At 41.9% G+C, this 23035-nt stretch overlaps 2 protein-coding genes across 2 annotated transcripts; one reads left to right on the top strand and one right to left on the bottom strand.

The window, feature by feature from the left end:
* Positions 1-260: 260 nt before the first annotated feature.
* Positions 261-15458, bottom strand: lmnb2 (lamin B2). Its single transcript, XM_055164638.1, has 13 exons — positions 15054-15458; positions 12992-13128; positions 12153-12309; positions 7564-7689; positions 7358-7456; positions 6282-6353; positions 5589-5714; positions 4813-5033; positions 4393-4627; positions 3946-4053; positions 3679-3798; positions 3403-3474; positions 261-2549 (listed from the first exon to the last, which is right to left on the bottom strand). The coding sequence occupies exons 1-13, from the start codon at positions 15264-15266 to the stop codon at positions 2514-2516; spliced, it is 1722 nt and encodes a 573-aa protein (XP_055020613.1). The 5' UTR covers positions 15267-15458; the 3' UTR covers positions 261-2513.
* Positions 15459-18955: 3497 nt separating this feature from the next.
* Positions 18956-22940, top strand: rfc2 (replication factor C (activator 1) 2). Its single transcript, XM_020927737.2, has 6 exons — positions 18956-19206; positions 19485-19590; positions 19698-19799; positions 20787-21045; positions 21534-21794; positions 22585-22940. Exons 1-6 carry the CDS (start codon positions 18996-18998, stop codon positions 22693-22695), a joined length of 1050 nt encoding a protein of 349 aa, XP_020783396.1. The 5' UTR covers positions 18956-18995; the 3' UTR covers positions 22696-22940.
* Positions 22941-23035: the final 95 nt, after the last annotated feature.

The following is a 23035-nucleotide window of genomic DNA, read 5'->3' as shown; positions in this document are numbered from 1 at the left end:
TGAACAGTCCCTCTGCCTTTATGTGTGAAGTTTAGTAATCCAGGTAGAAGAACTGAGCGCTCAGAGCCACGGAGAGCAGACTGGCACCAACTTGCTCAGTGACAGAGGCTGCTGCTCTCTGGCCATGGTTGGCCAAGGCTTTGGAAATTAATTATTACTGACAATATCTTCTACAACAGTAGCTGCAACAATTACATGATTTACATGTTACATCATAACATCAGATAGTTGTTTGTACAACCACATATGAATAATCACAATTGTACTGATAAAAAAAGATTTATTACAAGTTGAAAAGTACATTTATATTGGTGCCACTGCTCAAACGGAGCGCTTCTGTTCAGACAGCAGCTGAGTGTTTCACAGAGATTATCTGGACCTCAAGTTTAACCAAGCTTCAGACAGAATCATGATTGACAGTTCATCATAAATCACATTTAGCTTATCACATGTGCATGATAGCATAAAAATAAAATACAAAAGGAGTGTGAAGGCTTCAGTGCAGTCCACTGATGAGCAGAGACTGAAGCTGTCTCTGTCTGTGCCCCCTTGGCTGGGCACGGTCATCATTTGGAGGACTTTGTCAGGAGAAGGCCTGGACCACTGAGAAAATGGGTGCCCTCTGATGGGACAGCACAGCCCAAGGACACCAGTTTATTTTTGACAAGGTGACCTCTGGCTGCATTGTTCCTGTCTTGCTGCAGGCCTGTCAGGTTAGGAAACAAGTTGGCCAATCAGTATCAGCAGTGGTGTAATGAGTACTGTAAAAGTACAGTTTAAATAGATAAAAATACACCCAATTACTGCTTCCAAAATCATACTTAAGTAAAAAGTACACAGAATTTAGAGACATTTTAGAGCTGCAATCTATATAAACTAAATTATAGCCTGCATATTTTCTGAGTTCTGACCAATCAGAGCAGGGATGCTATTATGTGTGTAAATTTAGAGTAGCGACAGAGGTGACAGTTGAGACAGCTGTGGATCGTGGCTATTGGGGCTTGTACTACTACTACTCAGTATTCATGTTGTCAACTGTAACCAATTTCAATTACATGGCTAGTATTATACTCAATTGCAAGTATAAGGACAAGCTTTAAAATACAACTAACCAAATATCTACTCAATTACAGTAATATGAGCATTTGTAATTAGTTACTTTCCAGAGGACGTGCCAAAAAAAAGTGGCCCCAGCACTCTGTCCGTGGCTGTAGTGGAGCTCATGACACCCCCTGAGAGTTAGAATGATGAAGGCTCTCTCTAAGGCAGCACCTCCCCCCTCTCACTTCAAACTGTACGCAGCACTGCCATGGCCCTTACTCCAGCAGCAAAGCACTGTCCCCTAAACTCAGCCCCACGGGAAGATCACCACGAGAACCAGTACTCACATTTCACCTTTGACAACAGAATGCATTTTGGGCATTTTTTAATTCATGTCTACAGGATTAGAATTAAAAAACTAAAAGGATTTATATTATAATTCCATAAACATGAGCCATCTGTGTCCCTGGATATAGGGTAAAAACATGTCCAAATCAAAAAGAGTTTTTACTGAGAACTATTGTAATGTCAATTTATTCTTGATCACAAAAACATTGGACATGATGGACAAGTTATTTGTGTTATAATTTGGTGTTTTGGTTCAAGACAATTATCCAATGCCAATCAGAAAACAGAATGAGCCTCACATTTGGTTTGCCATTTCAATGTTGAAATCCAGTTGGTTTAAACCTAAAAAGGACTCTCACTGATACGACAGGTCACTATATAAACCCTAGCACCTGAAACCGCTCAGCTCAGTGAGGGAATTTTGTAGGTTCTGAGCATTCACATGAGGCCTGTCCATATACTGAGAATGAGACAAACTTGGCTATGTCTCTATCTGCGGGTTAAGGCTCTGGTGTCAGGTGTAGTTGTGATTGTAGTGTTTGTAGTGTAGTGACTGTGTTTTGTTTTTTTGTTTTTTTAACTAAGCACACAGGCTGCATATAGTTTCTTTAAATCTTCACTGGACCAAGTTTGCCGTAACTATTTCCAGTGAGTGAAGGTTAAAGGGTCTGAGAGGGAGAAGGGGCAGTTTGAGAAAGAGCCAAAACAAAGTTCTACACAACATTCTGCAAAGATATGACAAAACTAGCATAATTTTCACTGTAGAGTAATAGTGGAAATATGTGAAAAAAATGGGTCCTTCCTCACATTATTATAACAACAACTAAAAGAAAAATGATACAGTGCAATTGTCTTCAGATAAATCGTAAAGTCATGGTTTTTCATAAGCTTGGATCCAGAGCGGCCTCCTCACACAGGTGGCATCTGCTGTTCTGAGGACTTATCGTCATAGAAGTTTGGGAGAAAAAAAAGAGGTTGAACTGAGTTCTGAGTTAAATTTGAAAATTTCAGAGTCTTAAAAACACACAAGCTAACAAACTTTTTTTTTTTTTCATTTCCACGTGTTTTTTAAGAAAGGCTGCTTTTGGAGTGTTCCGAAAAGCTTGCTCCTCTGGCGGTGTGGATCACATGACTGCACACTCCCGAGATGAGCCACGCCCCTGCAACAAACACAAGCTTTCAGCACTGCATCAGGGATAGGGCATTTCTGTAGGTGCCGGAGTTAGAAGCGTGTATCCATAGCTTTGAAGTGCTCCGTAAAAACATTTCTTGGGGCAGTGTTCATGTGATATCACAGTATAGTTCTATACTTAAAATCTAAGTGGATCGTTATATTATAATTTGCACATTTTAAATCACAATATTGACCCAAAATGACTTAAAAAAAAAACAGGTCCACTGATTTCCAGAAAGGAAAATAAGCCAATTTAAATCTCATCACAACCAATCACTGCATGCTGTGGGCCCAGAGGATGGATCACTGCACATCACACGAGAGCAGCAAATTAAGTAAACAAAGTGCATACAGCACGGTGGGCTTGAATCATTCCAAATACAACTTCAGAGGGTAAATGAGATGGAAAAATGTTATATCATGGTTAAAAGCTTTGAAAAGACTTTGCACAAAGTCTCCTGAAATGCTAAACACAGAAGAGTTGGCTAAAAGCTGTGGCTCCCAAAATGGGGTCCCAAAGATTGTCAAGACCACAACCAGAGAAAAGAAAAAACTTTACATAATGTGTTTAAATGTATTGAAACCATAATTAAAGCCACCAACAATAGCCAATAAAGTTCGGACTTCTAATTGTAATTTGAAAAAATAAACATTCTTTTGAATAGAGTGGGAATTATGGCGTGTGATGGGATCTTTGGATTGTTAAGGGAATGGCTGGGTTGGAGCATAAGACTAAATATGGAACGTAAATGATTTAACTCAGTGTGACGGAGTTAGATATGGAATTCTCCCTGTGTTGCACATTGAGGTGATCACTACACCACATAGCCTGTACTGACCGTGCCATTGACTTCCACCTCCTCCTCTCCGTCCTCCACCTGGGTTCTGGTGGCTCTCCTCCGGGCCACCTCCTACACATACACATTTGCTTTACAAACGTTATGGGGCATTACACTGACTTCCATTAATTTCCTGGGGCCTTAATTGCAATTACTACTTGTCTAAACTTAACCCAAATCTAAATAACTGACACAGTATCTTTAAACCATGTTGTTCTAAGAACACGAACACAAACACAAACTAATTTAATAACCACGTGTAAGCCAATGGCGTACCTCTCCATCAGTGTCAGTCAGAGAGGTGATGACATCATTTCCTGTGCCCCATGAAGCCTGGCTCTTCCACAGCAGGTCAGAGGGAGGGCTGTGTGCTACAGCAGCCCCTGCTGCCCAAACCTGGAACATCAGGATTGAGGGAACTTCATTAATAATCTGTGTTCTTAACATTCATGGTGATGGGAGGCTATTGGTGAAAAAAACAGCCACTACAAAAGGGGCCCTAGCATGATGTGTAGAAGGTGCACGGTTAACAGTGATCCTTACCGTGACAGACTGACCGGCCTTCAGCACATACTTGGGGGAGAACTTGTAGACCAGAGGCTCTCCTCCGTCCACCTGCCGACTGAGCCTCCAGCTGCCCAGTGACTGGTCCTGCAGCACACACCACAGTCAAACCATCTCACACTGTTACACTGACACACACATTAATCTGTCCTGTATGACTGTAAATATGTATATATGTAATATATCAGGCCAAATGGGACTATAGTTTTACTTATTGATTGACTGGATGAATGACTCATCACTATTTTATTGGCATGTACACCATTTATGACATCAACCTGTCCAGGGACTGAAGGTGGAAATGAGCAATTTTGCTGTAACCTAGCACAAGCATATGACCTCTTAGTGTAGCTCAATCTTTATGTGCATTGTCTCTGATAAATAAATAAACTAAACTAAAAATTAAGAAACCAGAGTAGTTCTGACCTGCTCGCTGAGGTTGCTCAGAGTGACCGCGTTACCGTCCATGTCAGTGGGGGAGATGCTGACTGCTCCAGAGGACGTGGACTCCTCAGACAACAGCAGCTCACCTCTCAGCTCCTCACTCCTGAGCTCTTCTCCTTCCTCTGCCTCCTGCCTCTTTCTCTTCGAGCGTGATGATGCTGAACCGCTGACCCTCGTCACAGCGCCCCGGGAGGATGGAGAGGGAGACAGCTTCAGTCTGGGCACAGGGAAACACAGGCACTTTAGGACTCTTTCGGTTAGGTTTTAGGTTGGTTTCCCTGCAGCTTCTTCTACTTAAGCTAATGCCCATAAAACATTTTTTGAAAAAGTTAAAATAAGCACCCAAGGTTGACTCAGAGTAGCCCCAGTTGCTATAACTGGTAGCTCCAGCCTGGGTCATACCTGCTCTCCTCCCCCTCCAGGAGCTTGCGGTAGGCATTGATCTCCATGTCCAGGGCTAGCTTGACATCGAGCAGCTCCTGGTACTCTGAGAGTTGTGTGTTCATGCGTTCCCTCAGCTCACTCATCTCGGCCTCCTTTGCCTCCAGAGTGCGCCGCGCTCGGTCTCGCTCTGAGGACAGGATCTCCTCCAGCTCGCGGATACGGTCCTCTGAGGTGGCCAGCTGTGGGAAGAGGGGTGAGCTGTAAATTGGCTATTTTTGATAGTAGTTTTTTACTAGTTGTATTAGCACCTTTTCTGATCTTCCCCTGAAACTCATATCGTAAACTGTAACTGACCACAATCATTTGAAAAACAACTACAGTATAAACCTGCTACACATCACACACAGCATACAATGTTCCTAATTTAAAAAAAAATTATTAATCAGTAATTTTGTAATTTCCTGTCCATGTAAAGTAAACGCAATCGAATAAAAAATTGCAATCTCAATGCATGCAATTAGCAAATTGCAAAGGTTGCCGTTTCCACAAAAAGAAAACTAACTCTGTAGTTTAGATCTGTACAAACATACTCTGAAATTAGTTTCTTGTTTTCATTTGATAGGCCCATTTTAGTGTTTGTCTATCCTGCTTGTCAGTTAAAATTAGATTCAATATTTTTCCAACTCAGTCAGCCTTCATGTAAAGTGTTGTTGGTTTAGCACAGTTGGGTAACTTGCCAATACAAAACCTAAAAACCTGGTGGAGGGCCCCTGGTGGAGGGCCCCTGTTCGTACCTGCTTCTGCAGACTGCTGAGCTGGAAGCTCAGGCTCTCGATGCGGCTGCGGGACTCAAGCACCTCCTCTCGGGCACTGCTCATTGCCTTGTCGCTCAGGTCGGAGGACACTTTAGCATTCTCCAGCTGCACAGACACACACAGGAAACTGACTTTAACCACATATGTGTTCCCTCATCTTTGGCTTTCTCAGAATTATAGTTTGGGTGATTCATACATGTTTGAGTAATCCTTTATTGACCTGTATTTGTGGCTTGAGTTCTCAAAAAAGTCAAACACAGAAGTTCATGTTCAACAGTTACATAGCAACCAGAGAATCACTTCTGCAGTCTTGAATAGGAAGTTACCATTTCTGTAATTAAGTTGTTTTACATCAGTTTTGCTGATTACAAAAAACTGAAAAAGTCTGTAAACTGGACAAATTCAATGCAATTTTCTTTTGCAATGGACCCCACTGGACAGTCTGGCTGTTTATAATGGACAGAAAAAAGCACAAAATGTCTCTGAAAAAGATGGGGACTAGCTGTGCTTTTTAGCTTCCTGTTAGATGCAACATTTTGAGGACTTTTTTTCATTCAGAAGATCTAATATTTTGTTTACTATGGCTGTTCACTATGGCAACAGTGGTTGATTCTCATAATTCTGAAACCATGCACAGAGAAGTGGAGATTTAAAGACAAAAGGGAGTCTTACCTTGGCCTGAAAGGCGTGCTCCAGCTCCTCTTTGTACAGAGACACCTGCTCGTCATGCTGCTTCCTCAGGTCCTGCAACATAATAACATAACTGTCATATCAGGGGCACTTTTCTTTTTGTCTGCACTCTGGCTCAGGTCGTTTTCACACTGCCTCTAAGTTCAGTCGAAATAAAAGAGCTGGAGTGTTCAGTTCTCATGGTGTGTTTGGCCTCATGTGAAAGACCATCGCGTAAGGAGCATGTGGGTGTGTATTCACATTGCCCTCTGTGGCTTAAAGCACGTTGTCATGGAAATAAGTTTTACAATCAGCTGATGGATTCTCACATGGTTCATGGTGCATATTTGTAGTGAATGATGGTGTATCTCAACATGACTGATCCAAAAGTAAAGTAAAAAGAGCTAAATCCAGTGCGCACTGGGATCCAGAGAACATACGAGAACATGTGTGAAAACGACCTCAAAGTGTTTGTGATACTATGAGTAAACGCTGCAACAAGAAATCATGCAATTCAAATGAAGCTACAAATTGGACTTTATTTTTTTTAAGGTTCAAAACTATTCTTTATGGAGATGTGACCATTTTGGGCACAACAGTGGCTCACTTGCCCACCAAGGTGACAGATGACGATAGCTGTAGATCAGGGGTCCCCATCAGGGGTACCAGGCCGCAAAAGCGTGAACCCCCCCCCCAGGATTTAGCCAGGACTTAACCATGCCGTCGGACCGTCGGAGGTTGGGGACCACTGCTGTAGATGGATCCCTTGTGGCTACATTAGTGTCTTACCATCACCGAGTATGGCCTGTTAAGTTCATTCTTTTGCATTAAAGTGTGTGTAATTGAATAAATGCAAGATAAATGTGCTTGATACTAACCTATACATTATACAGTACTATACATACAGGCAAAGCAGTAACTTATCCGTGACGCAAGTGGGTGGCAGGCAGAGGACGCTCCACCAGAAAAATTACATACTACAGCTTTAAGTGTGACATATTTAAAATTTGTGTGGTTTATGTTCATGAAATTTTAACATTATAAAGTGTTGTCAATCCAAAGAATAAGCCTGTGTGTACCTGCAGAGCCTGGGCCAGTTTGAACTCATAGTCCTGCCTCACTCCAGAGTCCACCTCCACGATCCTCTGCTCCTGACGCCGCCGCGACTCCAGCACCTCCTGGAACATGCACTTAGCTTAGTTAGGTCCATCGCATGCGCATGCGACCCCACACACCCACCCGCCCACCCACCTGCCCACCCACCCACATACACACACAGCCTGACCTGCTCAAACATGCTCTTCCTGAACTGCAGTTCCTCAGTGAGGGACTGGCAGCGGTTCTCCAGGTCCACTCTCATCAGTGTCTCTGCCTCCAGCTGCCTCTTGGCTACAGCATGACTGTCCTCTGCCTGTGGACCGCACACCAGAGGAACAAAGTTTAAACATTAGACATATTGTGCTTGTGTTTGCTATAGAATTATAACCTATGACATCCGTGGATCATTATGTTATATATTTTAAATAATCTTAAATGGCTTTGAAAGAAATAGTCTGCTGACTTCCGCATTTCCGCCGTGTGCTGTGGGCCTCTCCTGTGGACAGCTGCAACATCACACTAGAGCAGAGGATTTTTCTCATTTATACCAAAATGACTACTCAATGCTGCTGAATCCTACGAGTATCACCATCTAAGGCAATAAAACTGGAGAACGGATTAACTACAGACGTGGACAAAATTGTTGGTACTCTCTGGTAATGAAAGAAAAATCAACAATGGTCACTGAACTAACTTAAAACTGAGAAAACCAATAATACATTTTTAAAAATTACTGAAAAATAACCAATGAAACTCAGACACTGTTTTTGATTTGCTGTTCAACAGAATTATTTTAAACAACAAACTAATGAAACTGGCCTCGACAAAAATGATGGTTCCTCTACAAAAGATTGTAAGTAACTGGACAATATGGACATGTTAAACTTCGGTGTGTCTCTAATCTGCATCACAGGTTCTTCAAACTTGTCCTCAGTCAGTCTGTCTGTTTAAAGGGGGACATGTGTCATTGTGCTGTTTGGAGACATGATGGACACAACACTGAACATGGACCAGAGAAAGAGAAGAAGAGAACTGTGTCAGGAGACTAGAAAGAAAATGATAGACAAGCAGGTTAAAGATAAAGACAATAAGACCATCTCCAAGCAGCTTGATGTTCCTGTGATTACAGTTACACATGTTCTTCAGAAGTTTAAAGTAGAGGTCTGCGTGGGACAGAATTTTCAGTCCCGCTCCCGTCTGCTCCCGCATTGTGCAGTCCCTCTCCCGCAAAGAATTCTATTTTTCAGTCCCGCTTCCACCCGCATCTGCAATATTTTGTCCCACTCTCGCAAGTCCCGCAGGATGGGAAACTTTGCTTTCTTAAGCTCTATCAAACATGGAGAAGCAAAAGGAACTGGGCTACATATGGGAGGAGGTGTGGTGGGCTGTCCAGTGGCATGGTTAAGTCCTGGCTAAATCCTGTTTTAGTCCTGGTTTTAGACGTGGTTTAGTTCTAAAATGTTTTTTATTAATGACAAATAAAATATCCAGCACAAATTATGCATGATATACTTACATTCATCATTTGTATATTTTACTTTACACTCAGATTTAGTTTGCGGGACAGCAGATTATCATCCCTCCCGCGAACGGAGTGAGCTTTCAAAATGTTTCCCACGCTGCACTGTTTTGCGTTGGGTCCCATGGGAGGCCCATGGGATTGCAGGGCTCTAGTTTAAGGTCCACAGGACTGTAGCCAACCTCCCTAGACATGGCTGCAAGAGGAAAATTTGTGACAATTTGAAGAGATGGATCATACGAATGGAACCAATGAGCCCAGAACAACCTCCAAACAAATAAAATGTGAACTTGAAGGGCAAAGTACATCAGTGTCAGATCACACCATCCATCAGTCACCAGACACCACTGTTGAAAACAAATCATAAAAAAGTGAGACAATTTGTCACAACGCATATGGACAAGTCACAAAGTTTCTGGGAGAATGTTATTTGGACAGATGAGACAAAACAGGAGCTCTTTGGCAAGACGCATCAGCTCTATGTTCACAGACACAAAAATGAAGCAGACCAAGAAAAGAATACTGTCCCTACTGTGAAGCTTTGCTGCATCTGGCACAGGGTGTCTTGAATCTGTGCAAGGTACAACAAAATCTCAAAACTACCAAGGTATTTTGGAATGAAATGTGTTGCCTAGTGTCAGAAAACTCAGTCATAGGTCATGGTTCTTCCAACAGGATAATGACCCAAAACACACAGCTAAAAACACACAAGAATGGCTAAGAACAAAACATTGGACTGTTCTGGAGTGTTCTTCTGTGAGCCCAGATCTTAAACCTACTGAACATCTGAGCTGAAACATGCGTCTGGAGAAGGAACCTTTCAAACCTGAGACAACAGTTTGCTCACAAGAAATGGGTCAAAATACCAGTTGATCAGTGCAGAAGTCTCATTGACAGTGACTGAAATAATTTGTTTGCAGAGCCTCAAAAGGTTGTGCAACAAAATATTAAGTTAAGGGAACCAACATTTTTGTCCAGGTCAGTTTCATTATTTTGTTTTTTTAATGATTGATTCACATAGGACCATTTTCAGTAAGTTTTTATTTATTATTGGTTTTATCAGTTTCAAGTTATTTCAGTGATGACTGTTGATTTTTCTTTCTTTGCCACAGGTGTATCAACAATTCTGAGTGTACGAGTGCAAAAATCACTCTAAATACATACTTCAATAATTACTTTCAGTGAGAAAATGGTGATGGGAAACAAGTATAACACAGTCAAAAGTTCAGAAAAGTCCATTCTACAGAATAGGTCTGCTTTAAAGACAGCACAGAGACAGATTGTACAGTTGAGACGGGGACATACAGCGGCTTCAAGAGGTGTGGGTGGCACAGGGATTACATGATGCTCACCGGTGGTCGGGATGGCGCCCTTGAGTTGATCTTGTTACAGTTTTGATACCACAGTGCAAATGATATGGGACTAAAGACAATATTAAGGCTATAATCTGCAAAATAACAGTCTGTGGATTGGCTGTCAAATCAAACAAAGGTGTTTAAAAGGGACCGTGCCAGACTAGTGTCATGTAATAAAGTCTCACTTCTCTTGCCCCAGAAAAGATCATGTAAAAGCACCTGTGTCGGTCAAAATGAGACTATTGTGGGCTATCTGCATCTAATTAGAGCGTTTTTATCCTCCATGAACCAGAAAGTAAGGATGGTGTGCTGCTAGCATGCTAGTTGTTGTTAGGCCCCTGAAAGTTGGGAAATGCATTTATAAACACATTACAGTCAGTATTTAGGATGCTAGGAATTAATTTGCAAATGTTTGTTTAAAGGGAACTAGTTTTGTTTTTCATATTTAAAAAAAAAAAAATCTGGTGCAGGGTCTTTAAATTAGTCAGTTTTGCTTCCATAGAATCCACTGAATTGGATGTTCATGTATTTAAGGCTTGACCGCTGCTCAGGGAATTAGCACTAGCATTAGCAACAATACAGTAAACTAAGCCAATGATGTTCATTATGTCTTCTTATATACTTTAACTTCTTAGGTTCTTTTTAAAGACAATGCAGTAAAGTGTATTTACCTTGTTGACATGTTTCGGCTGCTAGCTGCAAGCCATCTTCAGAACTGTCACCGGTGTTGGTGGTGACGTGTCGTATATCAATGATCCGAGCCCCGTCCCAATCCATAATGTGGTTGTTCCTTTTACAGTGGTCTGATATGGCGGATTTTAGGTTTTCCTGTTCTGCTTTGTCTTTTTGTGTTCTGGTGAGTCTCCCTGACAAAGCAGAACAGGAAAACCTAAAATCCGCCATATCAGACCACTGTAAAAGGAACAACCACATTATGGATTGGGACGGGGCTCGGATCATTGGATCGGAAAACAACAAGTTCAAACGCTGGATCAAGGAGGCCATTGAAATCAGAAAGCGAGGCACGGACAGCATTAACCGTGATGACGGAGCGTTCCTCCTTTCACACACCTGGGACACCCTTCTTCAGAGAACACCGGGCAACGGGAGGCGTGGTCAGTCTGAGCGACCTGCCAGGTCCATCAGGTTGACCACGCCTACAGGAAGTAACAACAGCTGATATACGACACGTCACCACCAACACCGGTGACAGTTCGGAAGATGGCTTGCTGCTAGCAGCCGAAACATGTCAACAAGGTAAATACACTTTACTGCATTGTCTTTAAAAAGAACCTAAGAAGTTAAAATACAGTAAACTATGATATACAATACTACAATACAATGCCTAAAGGTTTTGTGATTTTGAGAGCATTTAAGAGCTCCAAAGTGCTGTAATCCTGCCCTCAAACCTTACGGTTATTAAAGGTGTGCAAAAATATCAAAATATCAATATATCGTATCATTTAATGTAATGATACAGTATCAATATCGTGGGCTGCTGTATTGATATATCACCAAGAGTACATTTTGGTATATTTTACTAAATTATTGTTATAGCGCTACAGTTTTGTTGCTTGTTTAGAGGAAGGAAACTCATTTATGCGACACATTTGACATTTTCACTGTTTTGAGGATTAAAATGTTTGTGTTTCATATGAACTTCGCACAAGAAGTGGTTTCACAAAGGCTACTAATACAGCAAAAAAGGTTAAAGGCTACTATCACAGCCATGATTTAGCTTTTATTTTTTATTGAACTGTATCGCAACGATTTGAAATATTGTATTGAATCAAAAGTGCACCGTACTGAGATATCATATCGTGGCCTATGTACTGAGGTATGTATTGTATCAGCAGCTTCTTAATGATACCCAGCCCAGTGGTTATAGGGAGCAGGATGTACCTTAGCCAGCTGGCCCTTGACGTCCCCCAGCTCTGCGCTCAGGGCAGCACTGTGGCTCTGAGCAGAGGACAGAGCAGCGTCGCTCTGGTTCAGTTTGTCCTCCAGAGTTCCAGCTCGGGACACGGCTGCTGCCAGCTCACCGTCCTTCTTCTTCAAACTGTTAAAAGAGGAACACATGTTCCCCATTAGTCACTCTTTGTAAAGCAATCAAAGATGATGAATATCCAGTGGTGGGAAGAATACTGAAATTTGTACTGAAGTAAAAATACAGTTACATGGCTAATAATGTGCTCAATTACAAGGGCAACCACTGCCCGAATTGTACATCAGTGAAAGTATGTAATGAAGTAGTAATGAAAGTACAAATGCAAAATATTATTTACTCTTACTTTTTAACACAATTTTAGAAGCATTTTACCTCACACTTTTATACAAAACTTGATTAAAAAGTGTAAAACTTCATTTAAATATGAGTATTTTCTGTGCTCTGGCAGATCAGAGCAGGTGACAGAGAGCTGTTATTTATGTTTTCACTATAGAAATGAGCAGAGACAATTTGTACAGTAATCGCTAACTTGTGATTACATTTTAAATCAGAATTACATGGCTTTAATACAATAAGCATAAAGAGCTTTTCAAATCTGATCAATTACAGTAACACAAGTTTTTTGATCAGATACTTTTGACCTTGACAATATCCAATAGGAAAGATCATGAAGAAACCCTTGTCAGAAAGTGATCTTGTCTGTGGCATGATGTGAAAGTGAAAGTAAAACAGCAGAGTGGTGTGTGTGTGTGTGTGTGCATGTGTGTGCGTGCGTCTGCGTGCAAGTGTGTACCTCCGATTGGCCTCGTCCAGCTCACTCTGAGCCTTGCCCAGGTCGATCTGCAGTCGGGCCCTCTCTTTGGCCGTCTCATCCAGGACCCTGCGAGCGTCTGCCAGTTCCGCCTCGTACAGAGCCTTCAGACCGCTCACCTACACACAGCACAGGAGGCTCACTTCACTGTTAAGGCATTAGAACCACCTGCAGGTGGTTCTTTGCTCAAAGACCTGAATCGGATTTCTTTCTGTCAGTGGTTGTGGTTACATTCACACAATAATCTGATTTGTATCTCATTTCTGGAGATTTAAATTTACTAAAATAATATGTAAACTGCAAAATTTTAAATCTGCTGACTGTTGTATAATAACAACCATTAACCCTTTCTGTCATTTTAGTAGAACTCCACACACTTGCAAATAATCAGATCTGAGTGTGCATGTGCCGCAGTGTCAACAGCCTGAAGAGGATTTTTCTGAAGGTGAGCTGGGCCCGTGTTGTTTCAGATTTGAATCTGATCTTTGGCAGTGCAAACACACATTTACCCAACTTCTACCGTGTTAATGCAACCAATGCCACATTTTGGTCATGGGAAAATGTTCACTGGAAAAAAAACAATCACACATTCAAAACATCTGCCACACAACAGAAGAGGAGTTTAAAAAAGTGAGATTTTAAAGTTAAGTCTGCCAAACATAAAGATCAACTTTAGTCTGTTTAGTACAAAGTTAAAAAATAAACTCATTTAGGTCATAATATAGTGGCTAATTGTTCACACTATCCATCCATCTTCTTCTGTTTTATCTGGGGCTGAGGTGTGGAGGCAGCAATCTGAGCAGGGAGGCCCAGAAGTTCCTTTCCACATACACTTCCTCCAGCTCTTCCGAGGGATCCTGAGGCCAGGCCAGCAGAGACAAACCAACCATTCTGAGAAGAATCTGGACCAGTTTGTACTCCAAACCCACCTTTAATATTAATTCTGCAATGAGTTAATTCTTCCTAAATCTAATTTTTAGTGACATCTGCTTCAGCTTTAGCAAGTAAATTGTAAAGATCCAACAAATGCTCAATCTGCTTTCTATCAGACCATCCCCAGGGACACCAGCTATACCTACTCTTATATTTACCCCAAATAATTCACGTGTAATTTGAAACCCTGACTTTGCTGTGTAGACCTTGTTCTCACTTAAAATAAGAGTAGATCAGACAGCAGAGGCCAAAACTACAGAGCCTCAGCTTCACAAAGAGTCCAGCCATTTGTTTGTGCTTCAAAGAGTTCAGAAATAGATTCAGTTTGAACTGAGAGTCATTTGAGGAAAAATAGGCCAGAATGGTAAGAGGTTAAAGATTGATGGATCATTTATGTTTTTATTATTTTTGCTCAACTTTAAACTGCTTTAACCAATATCTAACCCTCCCAGTGTGATCAGCACATCCCTGTGATGCACCTCACTGCTCCTTTGCCCTTTGTGCTGCTGCTGCTCAGACTCTTACTGTTTATTACATATCTTTTACACTGAAGCATCACTGTGCTCTTGTTTACACTGGGGTTATTTATGGGGTCTTGCATCTTCGGTATTACACTTTGCATTATAAATCTGCAGTGTTTGAAGCTCTAAACCTAATTTCACTGTGTTCCATGACAATGAAATCTAAAATCTTGACATTATTAGGGATTCCCCCAAATGCTTTTATGAAGCCAGGTTAAAGTTTGATCTACAGGTCACTACACAAACTGAGGCACCCAGCTCAGACTGAGTGACCTATATGCTTCATTTCAGTAAGCACATGGATCTGATTTTTGTGAATGGTACTGAATCCCAAAGTTTCTAAATGCTCAAATTAAAACTGAATCACTTAATCACCTCTGAAGTGGCAGAGTTAACAGATACCTGATTACATCTTGGATAATCTATTATATATTAGACTATTTGAATAAGTAACAGTCTGTGGGCGTGAGCTCAGTCACAGGTCTCCACGCTGCGGGCCTCCAGGCTCCGCTCTGTGTACACAAGTTTAGCTGCTGCTACGGCCGCTCCAGCCTCCACATCACCGACACTCACACACCCGAAAAACTCACCTCTCTGGTGGACACCTCTTCCTTCTCCGACACTCTGACCATGAGGCGGTCATTCTCCAGCTCCAGAGCCCGCACTCGGTCGATGTAAACGGCGAGGCGGTCGTTGAGCTGCTGCAGGTCCTGCTTCTCCTGTAAGCGGGAGATCCTGGTCGGGGACAGGGGAGTGGAGGCCGCCGGCCGCCCTCCCTCCCTACTCGGTGTAGCAGTCGACATGGTGCTTCTTTAGCGTAGAGTATCTGCTCCTCAGGCTCTGGAACATGCACGGAGAGCGGCGGTGCGCGGGAGGACGGAACGGCCACAGGGAGAGAAGTACCGGGACTCAGGCGGCTCAGACGGGACACACGGCGGGACAAGCGGCGCTCAGGATTTCCAAGATGGCCGGTCCGGAGCCCGCGCAGAGAGCGGCCCGCCTCCCGCCTTCTCCCTCTGCTTCTGCTCCGAGGACTGGCTGCAGGCAGCGGCAGCGCCTCCCGCTGCTGGACACGGGCATGGGCACGGACACGGACACGGGCATGGACACGGACACGGGACTCTCCACAGTTTCTTCTGTCCTGCGTTAGTGAAATGCTCACTGCTCAGCAATACACTCACCGTCCTATTTGCTCAACACTAGACCTGAACACTATAAACATGAACACTATATACCTGGACACTGTAAACATGAACACTATAGACATGAACACTATAAACATGAACACTATAAACATGAACACTATATACCTGGACACTGTAAACATGAACACTATAGACCTGAACACTATAAACATGAACACTATAGACCTGGACACTATAAACATGAACACTATAGACATGAACACTATAGACCTGAACACTATAAACATGAACACTATAGACCTGGACACTATAAACATGGACACTATAAACATGAACACTATAGACATGAACACTATAGACATGAACACTATAGACATGAACACTATAGACCTGGACACTATAAACATGAACACTATAGACATGAACACTATAAACATGAACACTATAAACATGAACACTATATAGACCTGGACACTATAAACATGAACACTATAGACATGAACACTATAAACATGAACACTATATGAACACTATAACATGAACATGACACTATAAACATGAACACTAAACATAAACATAAACATGAACACTATAACATGAACACTATAAACATGAACACTATAGACCTGGACACTATAAACATGAACACTATAGACCTGGACACTATAAACATGAACACTATAGACATGAACACTATAGACATGAACACTATAAACATGAACACTATAAACATGAACACTATAAACATGAACACTATATACCTGGACACTATAAACATGAACACTATAGACCTGGACACTATAAACATGACACTATAACATGAACACTATAACATGAACACTATAACATGAACACTAAACACTATAAACATGACACTATAAACATGAACACTATAACTGACACTATAACACTATGACACTATAAACATGAAACTATAATACACTGGACACTATAACATGAACACTATAGAACACTAAAACTATAAACACTATAGACATGACATAGACATGAACACTATAAACATGAACACTATAAACATATAAACACACTATAACATGAAACATATAAACTGGAACACTATAAAACATGAACACTATAAACATGAAAACTATATACCTGGACACTATAAACATGAACACTATAAACATGAACACTATATACACTGGAACACTATAAACATGAACACTATAAACACATGAACACTATAGAACATGAACACTATAGACATGAACACTATAAACATGAACACTATAGACATGAACACTATAAACATGAACACTATAAACATGAACACTATAGACATGAACACTATAAACATGAACACTATAGACATGAACACTATAAACATGAACACTATAAACATGAACACTATAACATGAACACTATATACCTGGACACTATAAACATGAACACTATAAACATGAAAACTATATACCTGGACACTGTAAACATGAACACTATAAACATGAAAACTATATACCTGGACACTATAAACATGAACACTATAAACATGAACACTATAAACATGAACACTATAGACATGAACACTATAGACATGAACACTATAAACATGAACACTATAGACATGAACACTATAAACATGAACACTATAAACATGAACACTATAGACATGAACACTATAAACATGAACACTATAGACCTGGACACTATAAACATGAACACTATAGACATGAACACTATAGACATGAACACTATAAACATGAACACTATAAACATGAACACTATAAACATGAACACTATATACCTGGACACTATAAACATGAACACTATAAACATGAAAACTATATACCTGGACACTGTAAACATGAACACTATAAACATGAAAACTATATACCTGGACACTATAAACATGAACACTATAAACATGAACACTATAAACATGAACACTATAGACATGAACACTATAGACATGAACACTATAAACATGAACACTATAGACATGAACACTATAAACATGAACACTATAAACATGAACACTATAGACATGAACACTATAAACATGAACACTATAGACATGAACACTATAAACATGAACACTATAAACATGAACACTATAGACATGAACACTATAAACATGAACACTATAAACATGAACACTATAAACATGAACACTATAAACATGAACACTATAGGGTCTGAACCAGGGGTCTCCAACCTTTTTCCTCTGGTGAGCTGCCTTTACAAAAAGAAAATACCAGAGCTGCTCATTTTAGCAGTAGGGCAACCGGATTTTCAAGATTCTAAACTGGGAAACACCCAAACTGAGATGGTCAGTATAAATACAATTGTGAAAAGAGTGTGCAACATAATCTGAGGGACGTCTGACACGTCATTTTTTTGCTTTGTCATTTTCTGTATTTTGGCTAAACAAATGATAATTTATGCTCCTCTTTACTGTTGGCTGGGATCTGATTAGTCAAAAATTGTGATAGTCCTGGTTAAGACCAGATGTAGTTCTGGTTTAGTCTTAAATTAGTCCTGGTTTAGATGAAACTGGTCAAAAATAGGAACACCTGAGACATTTCTTGTATAAAACTGGGAGAAGTCATTGGTTTTGTATAAATCTGCTGGGACAGGGGACACAGGACTCAAAACTGGGACTGTCCCGGGTAAACAGAGACATCTGGTCTCCCTGTTTAGCAGTCACAAGAAACTGAGCATAGGAAAGTCTTAGATGGAGAACAGCAAGATATACTTATAAAACATAAACCTTTATCCATTTATTAGCATGCAAAGTTAGGTAGTAATTAGTTAGTTTAATTAGTTAATTCAAAAATCCTTTGATGAGCTACTTAGAAGAGGGTGGAGAGCTACTGGTAGCTCCCAAGCTACAGGTTGGAGACTCCTGCTTTGAACACTATAGGCCCTGAACACTATAGGCCCTGAACACTATAGGCCCTGAACACAAGTGTGTGAATACTTTAGGCACTAAACACTACTCTGTGCCTCATTAGGCCTGGGGCCTGGGTTGGCCTGTTCTCATCACTGAGAAATTTTGTGTGTCTGGACAGTTTTTGTGTGTCTGGACTACAGCTGCACTGCAGTGTTACACCTAAGCATATATTTGGACCCATTCGCAGCTGGTCAATTTAAAGCTTATGTAATTAGGCTATTGTGTATTGTTTTGCGTTAGTTTAGGCCTAGACTATGGGGCAGCAGTAGGGTTACAAACAGATGGTCAGAAATCTCAGAGCCTAGCTGCACCTGAATTGTCCAGTATTGTACTCACACATTGTTGCGCTGAAACGTCTGTTGTGTTGACAGTGGTGCACAGCCCTTTGTCGCCAGAGAGAGGAGCCACTGAGCCACAGAGAATGATCGCACAGGAAACCTCTCGAGCCGCAGAAGCAGAAAAACGCGCTAAACATGGAGGTTGATATGGAGCAGGAGCCCTGCATCGCATCCAGCAGCACGGCCCCGGAGAGAGCCGTGGAGAGAACCGCGGGCGCGTACGAGCTGCCCTGGGTGGAGAAGTACCGGCCGCTCAAACTGTGTGAGATCGTGGGGAATGAGGAGACGGTAAGCCGCCTGGAGGTGTTCGCCCAAGAAGGAAATGTGCCCAACATCATCATAGCAGGTGGGATTTGTGCACGCACTACCCGGGAACAGGGGAATAAAGAGTTTGTTAAATAAACTCCAGACCACCAGGCCACGTGCATGTGCGTGCCAGGGGCAATTGTCATTTCAGTAGAAGAGGGTATAGTCATGCAACTCGAAGTGCACTTTGATTTGTTTGGATTCTAAAGGCTTAGCTATTACAAACTTTGCTTTATGATCTGATGACACGTACCTGATTTCTGCAGAGCTGAGTTTAGTGCACATCTCACAGCTCTTCATGCGCTCTGTGCTCCTCAGGGCCTCCCGGCACTGGGAAAACCACCAGTATCCTGTGCCTGGCCCGGTCCCTGCTGGGAGCCTCCATGAAGGACGCAGTGCTGGAGCTGAACGCCTCCAACGACAGGTCTGACCCCTTGACCAACACGGGGATACGGGGAGGGTTGGGTATATACAGGGGGCTTAAGGAGGGGGCTTTAGGCCTAACGTTTGTATCTTTGTATTCTGTTGCAGAGGTATTGATGTGGTCCGAAATAAAATCAAGATGTTTGCTCAACAAAAGGTGACCCTCCCCAAAGGACGACACAAGATCATCATCCTGGACGAGGCCGACAGGTTAGTTGGCTGAGGAGGGAGGGAAGGAAAGGAAGGACAAGGACATGAGGCTTATGGTTTGGCTTATTTCAGAGGAGACATTTATTGAAATACATCACTGCTGTATAGAAATGAGAAGTGGGACTCCAGTCCACAATATGAGACAATGCAATACTTTTATGAATAATTTTATAAATAAAGACTTCTATGGGGTATTAACTGTTAACACATCACATATTTAGATTACCATGTTACTCTTTATTGCTGTGAAAATGGTAAATTAGCTGAAAACAACACTAACAGGTTTTATAAGCTTCACTTTTTAATTTCATATTTTTAATATATTTCTTATCTTACAATTGTTAAGTTTTTAGATTGCTGAATGTAATGTCATAATCTCCACATGACTCTTCCCTGTTGATGACAGGATATTTTTCAAAAGGAAAATTCCGTTTGGACCTTGGAGTACAGTGCACTCTTTGGATGACATGATTTACCTGCCCCCATCTCCATTAAATGTTCTAGGCCTATGGGTCTATGTCCTATGTTATTCCATTAGACAATACTGCGATAACTTATGGTACTTGTGATGTAGGGTTTTTAAAGCTGGATCAATACGAAAACTAATATGGGAACCAGATACTCATTTGAGCAGGTATTGATACTACAAAGTCCCATTCTCAGGACAGAAAGGAACCTTTCCTGAAAGTCTTTAGTCTTGAGTTGTATCAGTCTTGAGCTGTATCAGAACGAGTATAAGAGCACATAGACTAGTATGTGCCCGTGGACCACTATGGAACCTACCTGGACCACCGAGGGATTACACACATATAAGGAGCCATAGGTTACATTGCCTAAAGACATTTTTTTCTTTCTTAATTATTATCATTGTGGCGTAAAAATCTGTACTGTGTCCATTTATTTTTAGTATTGTGACCACACTACTCTGAAAAGAATTGATTATCAGTATGTTAAATAATTCTAGTAGATAAAAGTGTGTGTGTTTAGCATGACAGACGGTGCTCAGCAGGCTCTGCGGCGCATCATGGAGATCTACTCTAAAACCACACGCTTCGCTCTGGCCTGTAACGCCTCAGACCGAATCATTGAGCCCATCCAGTCACGCTGTGCCGTGCTGCGCTACTCCAAACTCAGCGATGGCCAAGTCCTTGCACGCCTGCAGCAGGTCGTCCAACAGGAGGGGCTGAGTGTGACCGATGATGGGCTGGAGGCAGTCATCTTCACCGCGCAAGGGGACATGAGACAGGTACACATGGAGACACAGGGGGACATCACACTGTAGCATACAGGGAGATGGCTATTTTAGCTGCATTGCTTCAGATAACACTATATCAGCTCATATTAATTAAAATCATTCATTAAAATCATTAATTTAATCAAATTTATTGACCAGCCTGAATCACTCTAATAGATGAGTCACTCAGCCTTTATTAGTCACATGTTTTAATGACTGTTGACACGTATAGACCCTTCTGAATACTTCATTTGTAGAAGCATTGATGTCTATTAAAAGTCAAACTTTTATCGTGGTTGATTTGGTCATGTGACACAGTGCAGTTGCTCCCTCTGGAGCCTGTTCCAGGTGTGTGAGCTGGACACTTGGCTCTGCTTCAGAGGAGCCAACTCTGGAGGAGGGCTATGGAGTGGGGGACAAACGTGCACCACACACCCTATCATCCTATCATGTAGCACCATGCACCCTCACTGTAAGTTTTCTCTTCCCCCCTGCACCAGGCGCTGAACAACCTGCAGTCCACCCACTCAGGCTTTGGCTTCATCAACAGTGAGAACGTGTTCAAAGTGTGCGATGAACCGCACCCCCTGCTGGTGAAAGGCATGCTGGGAAACTGTGTGCAGGGACAGGTGGATGAGGCGTACCGTGTCATGGAGCAGTTGTGGAGACTGGGCTACTCCCCCGAGGACATCATCGGCAATGTGTTTAGAGTGTGCAAGACCTTCAGCATGCCCGAGTACCTCAAGCTGGAGTTTATCAAGGTACTCCCACAGCCAACAATTATTGAGCTGCAACACCAAGGTTATTTTTGTTGATGTGGGCATCAGTACTTCAATCAATAATGCATGTTGTTACCTCATCAAAAACATACCTGGAGCTTTGTTTCATTCACACGTTGCTGTGTACAGCTACAAAGCTCATAATGTTCTGTTCCACCTTGTGATGTCATTAAGTGGCAGTTTTAAAGTTTAACAGCCATCTTTTATCTTTTGTAAGGGCAAAAATGAACCTTTAGTGAAGGTGTGTGGAATCTGTAATTACAGTGGAGCTCTTCCTGTATCGCCACATGACATCACAAGGTGGAAGAAAGTATTTTCTGTTTGAGAGAAGAACTCGGCCTAAATCTGCAGGGTTTGTGTGTTAAACGTGAATGTAACAGAACACACCTCCAGGTCTTTGTGATGAGGAAAGTACATACATCAGATAATGGCGTAATTATGGGCCCTTTAAAATGATTATAACTCTGTTGTTCCGGACCAGCCTGTTTAAACCTTAAGTAACAGAGTGGAGATTTGGCAAAAACATTTATCATATCAGAATTTGTGACCATTCTCTGGTTTGGTTTGATCTCATGTCTTTTCATCTACGTGGTCTGAGAGACACTTGACTGATTGGTTAAATCAATAGGAGTGGATGGGGAAAGAGGTGTCTCTTTGAGCAAGTGATCTATTTGACCAAAGCATCACATCACAGGACTCAGAGCGCATGTTTTGCTAATCACATCTCTCCAGCCTCCTTCTGTCCCCTCTAACATGGCTGTGTGTGTTGCAGGAGATCGGCTACACTCACGTGCGAGTGGCTGAGGGGGTCAACTCTCTGCTGCAGATGGCCGGTCTTGTAGCCCGGCTGTGTAGCAAAGCAGCGCCCCCTGCAGCCTCTTGAGGAGTTCTGCAGAGGACAGAGCATTAAAACTGGACTCTTTCGCATTCCTAATGTTGGAATATCCTGGTTGGCCAGGCGAGGCCTGGGTTTGGGGTCAATCTACACTTCAGTCTGCTCCGTGGTGTGGTTTTTTGCCTTTACAGTTTTCTCACCTGTACCTTCTGCACAGGTCCGTGTGCTGCAGGGTCCTGTGCTCACTGAAGTGTGGGCCACATGTTCATATGAATAAAACCATTAAAACTTCATATTGTTGTCTAACCTGAGTAAAGTAAGTGGTGGTGCCAGGGGCAGATCGTGCAGTCTCATCTGTATGTGTACTTGAGAGAAGATCACTTTGTTT

Source organism: Boleophthalmus pectinirostris, unplaced genomic scaffold (assembly GCF_026225935.1).
Source record: "Boleophthalmus pectinirostris isolate CB_2022bp ecotype Guang Dong unplaced genomic scaffold, ASM2622593v1 HiC_scaffold_7, whole genome shotgun sequence".
Taxonomy (NCBI): domain Eukaryota; kingdom Metazoa; phylum Chordata; class Actinopteri; order Gobiiformes; family Gobiidae; genus Boleophthalmus; species Boleophthalmus pectinirostris.
The sequence above is the reverse complement of the archived record's forward strand: the minus strand, read 5'-3'. Positions and strand labels throughout refer to the sequence as shown.

Excerpts from the sequence above, each read along its gene's own strand:
- lmnb2 (XM_055164638.1), bottom strand. The coding sequence starts at position 15,266 with ATGTCGACTGCTACACCGAGTAGGGAGGGAGGGCGGCCGGCGGCCTCC. Across the intron at positions 7,457-7,563 it reads GGAAGAGCATGTTTGAGCAG|GAGGTGCTGGAGTCGCGGCG; the intron begins GTCAGGCTGTGT and ends TGCATGTTCCAG. Across the intron at positions 3,475-3,678 it reads TGACTGACACTGATGGAGAG|GAGGTGGCCCGGAGGAGAGC; the intron begins GTACGCCATTGG and ends GTGTATGTGTAG.
- rfc2 (XM_020927737.2), top strand. The coding sequence starts at position 18,996 with ATGGAGGTTGATATGGAGCAGGAGCCCTGCATCGCATCCAGCAGCACG. Across the intron at positions 19,591-19,697 it reads CTGAACGCCTCCAACGACAG|AGGTATTGATGTGGTCCGAA; the intron begins GTCTGACCCCTT and ends ATTCTGTTGCAG. Across the intron at positions 19,800-20,786 it reads ATCCTGGACGAGGCCGACAG|CATGACAGACGGTGCTCAGC; the intron begins GTTAGTTGGCTG and ends GTGTGTGTTTAG.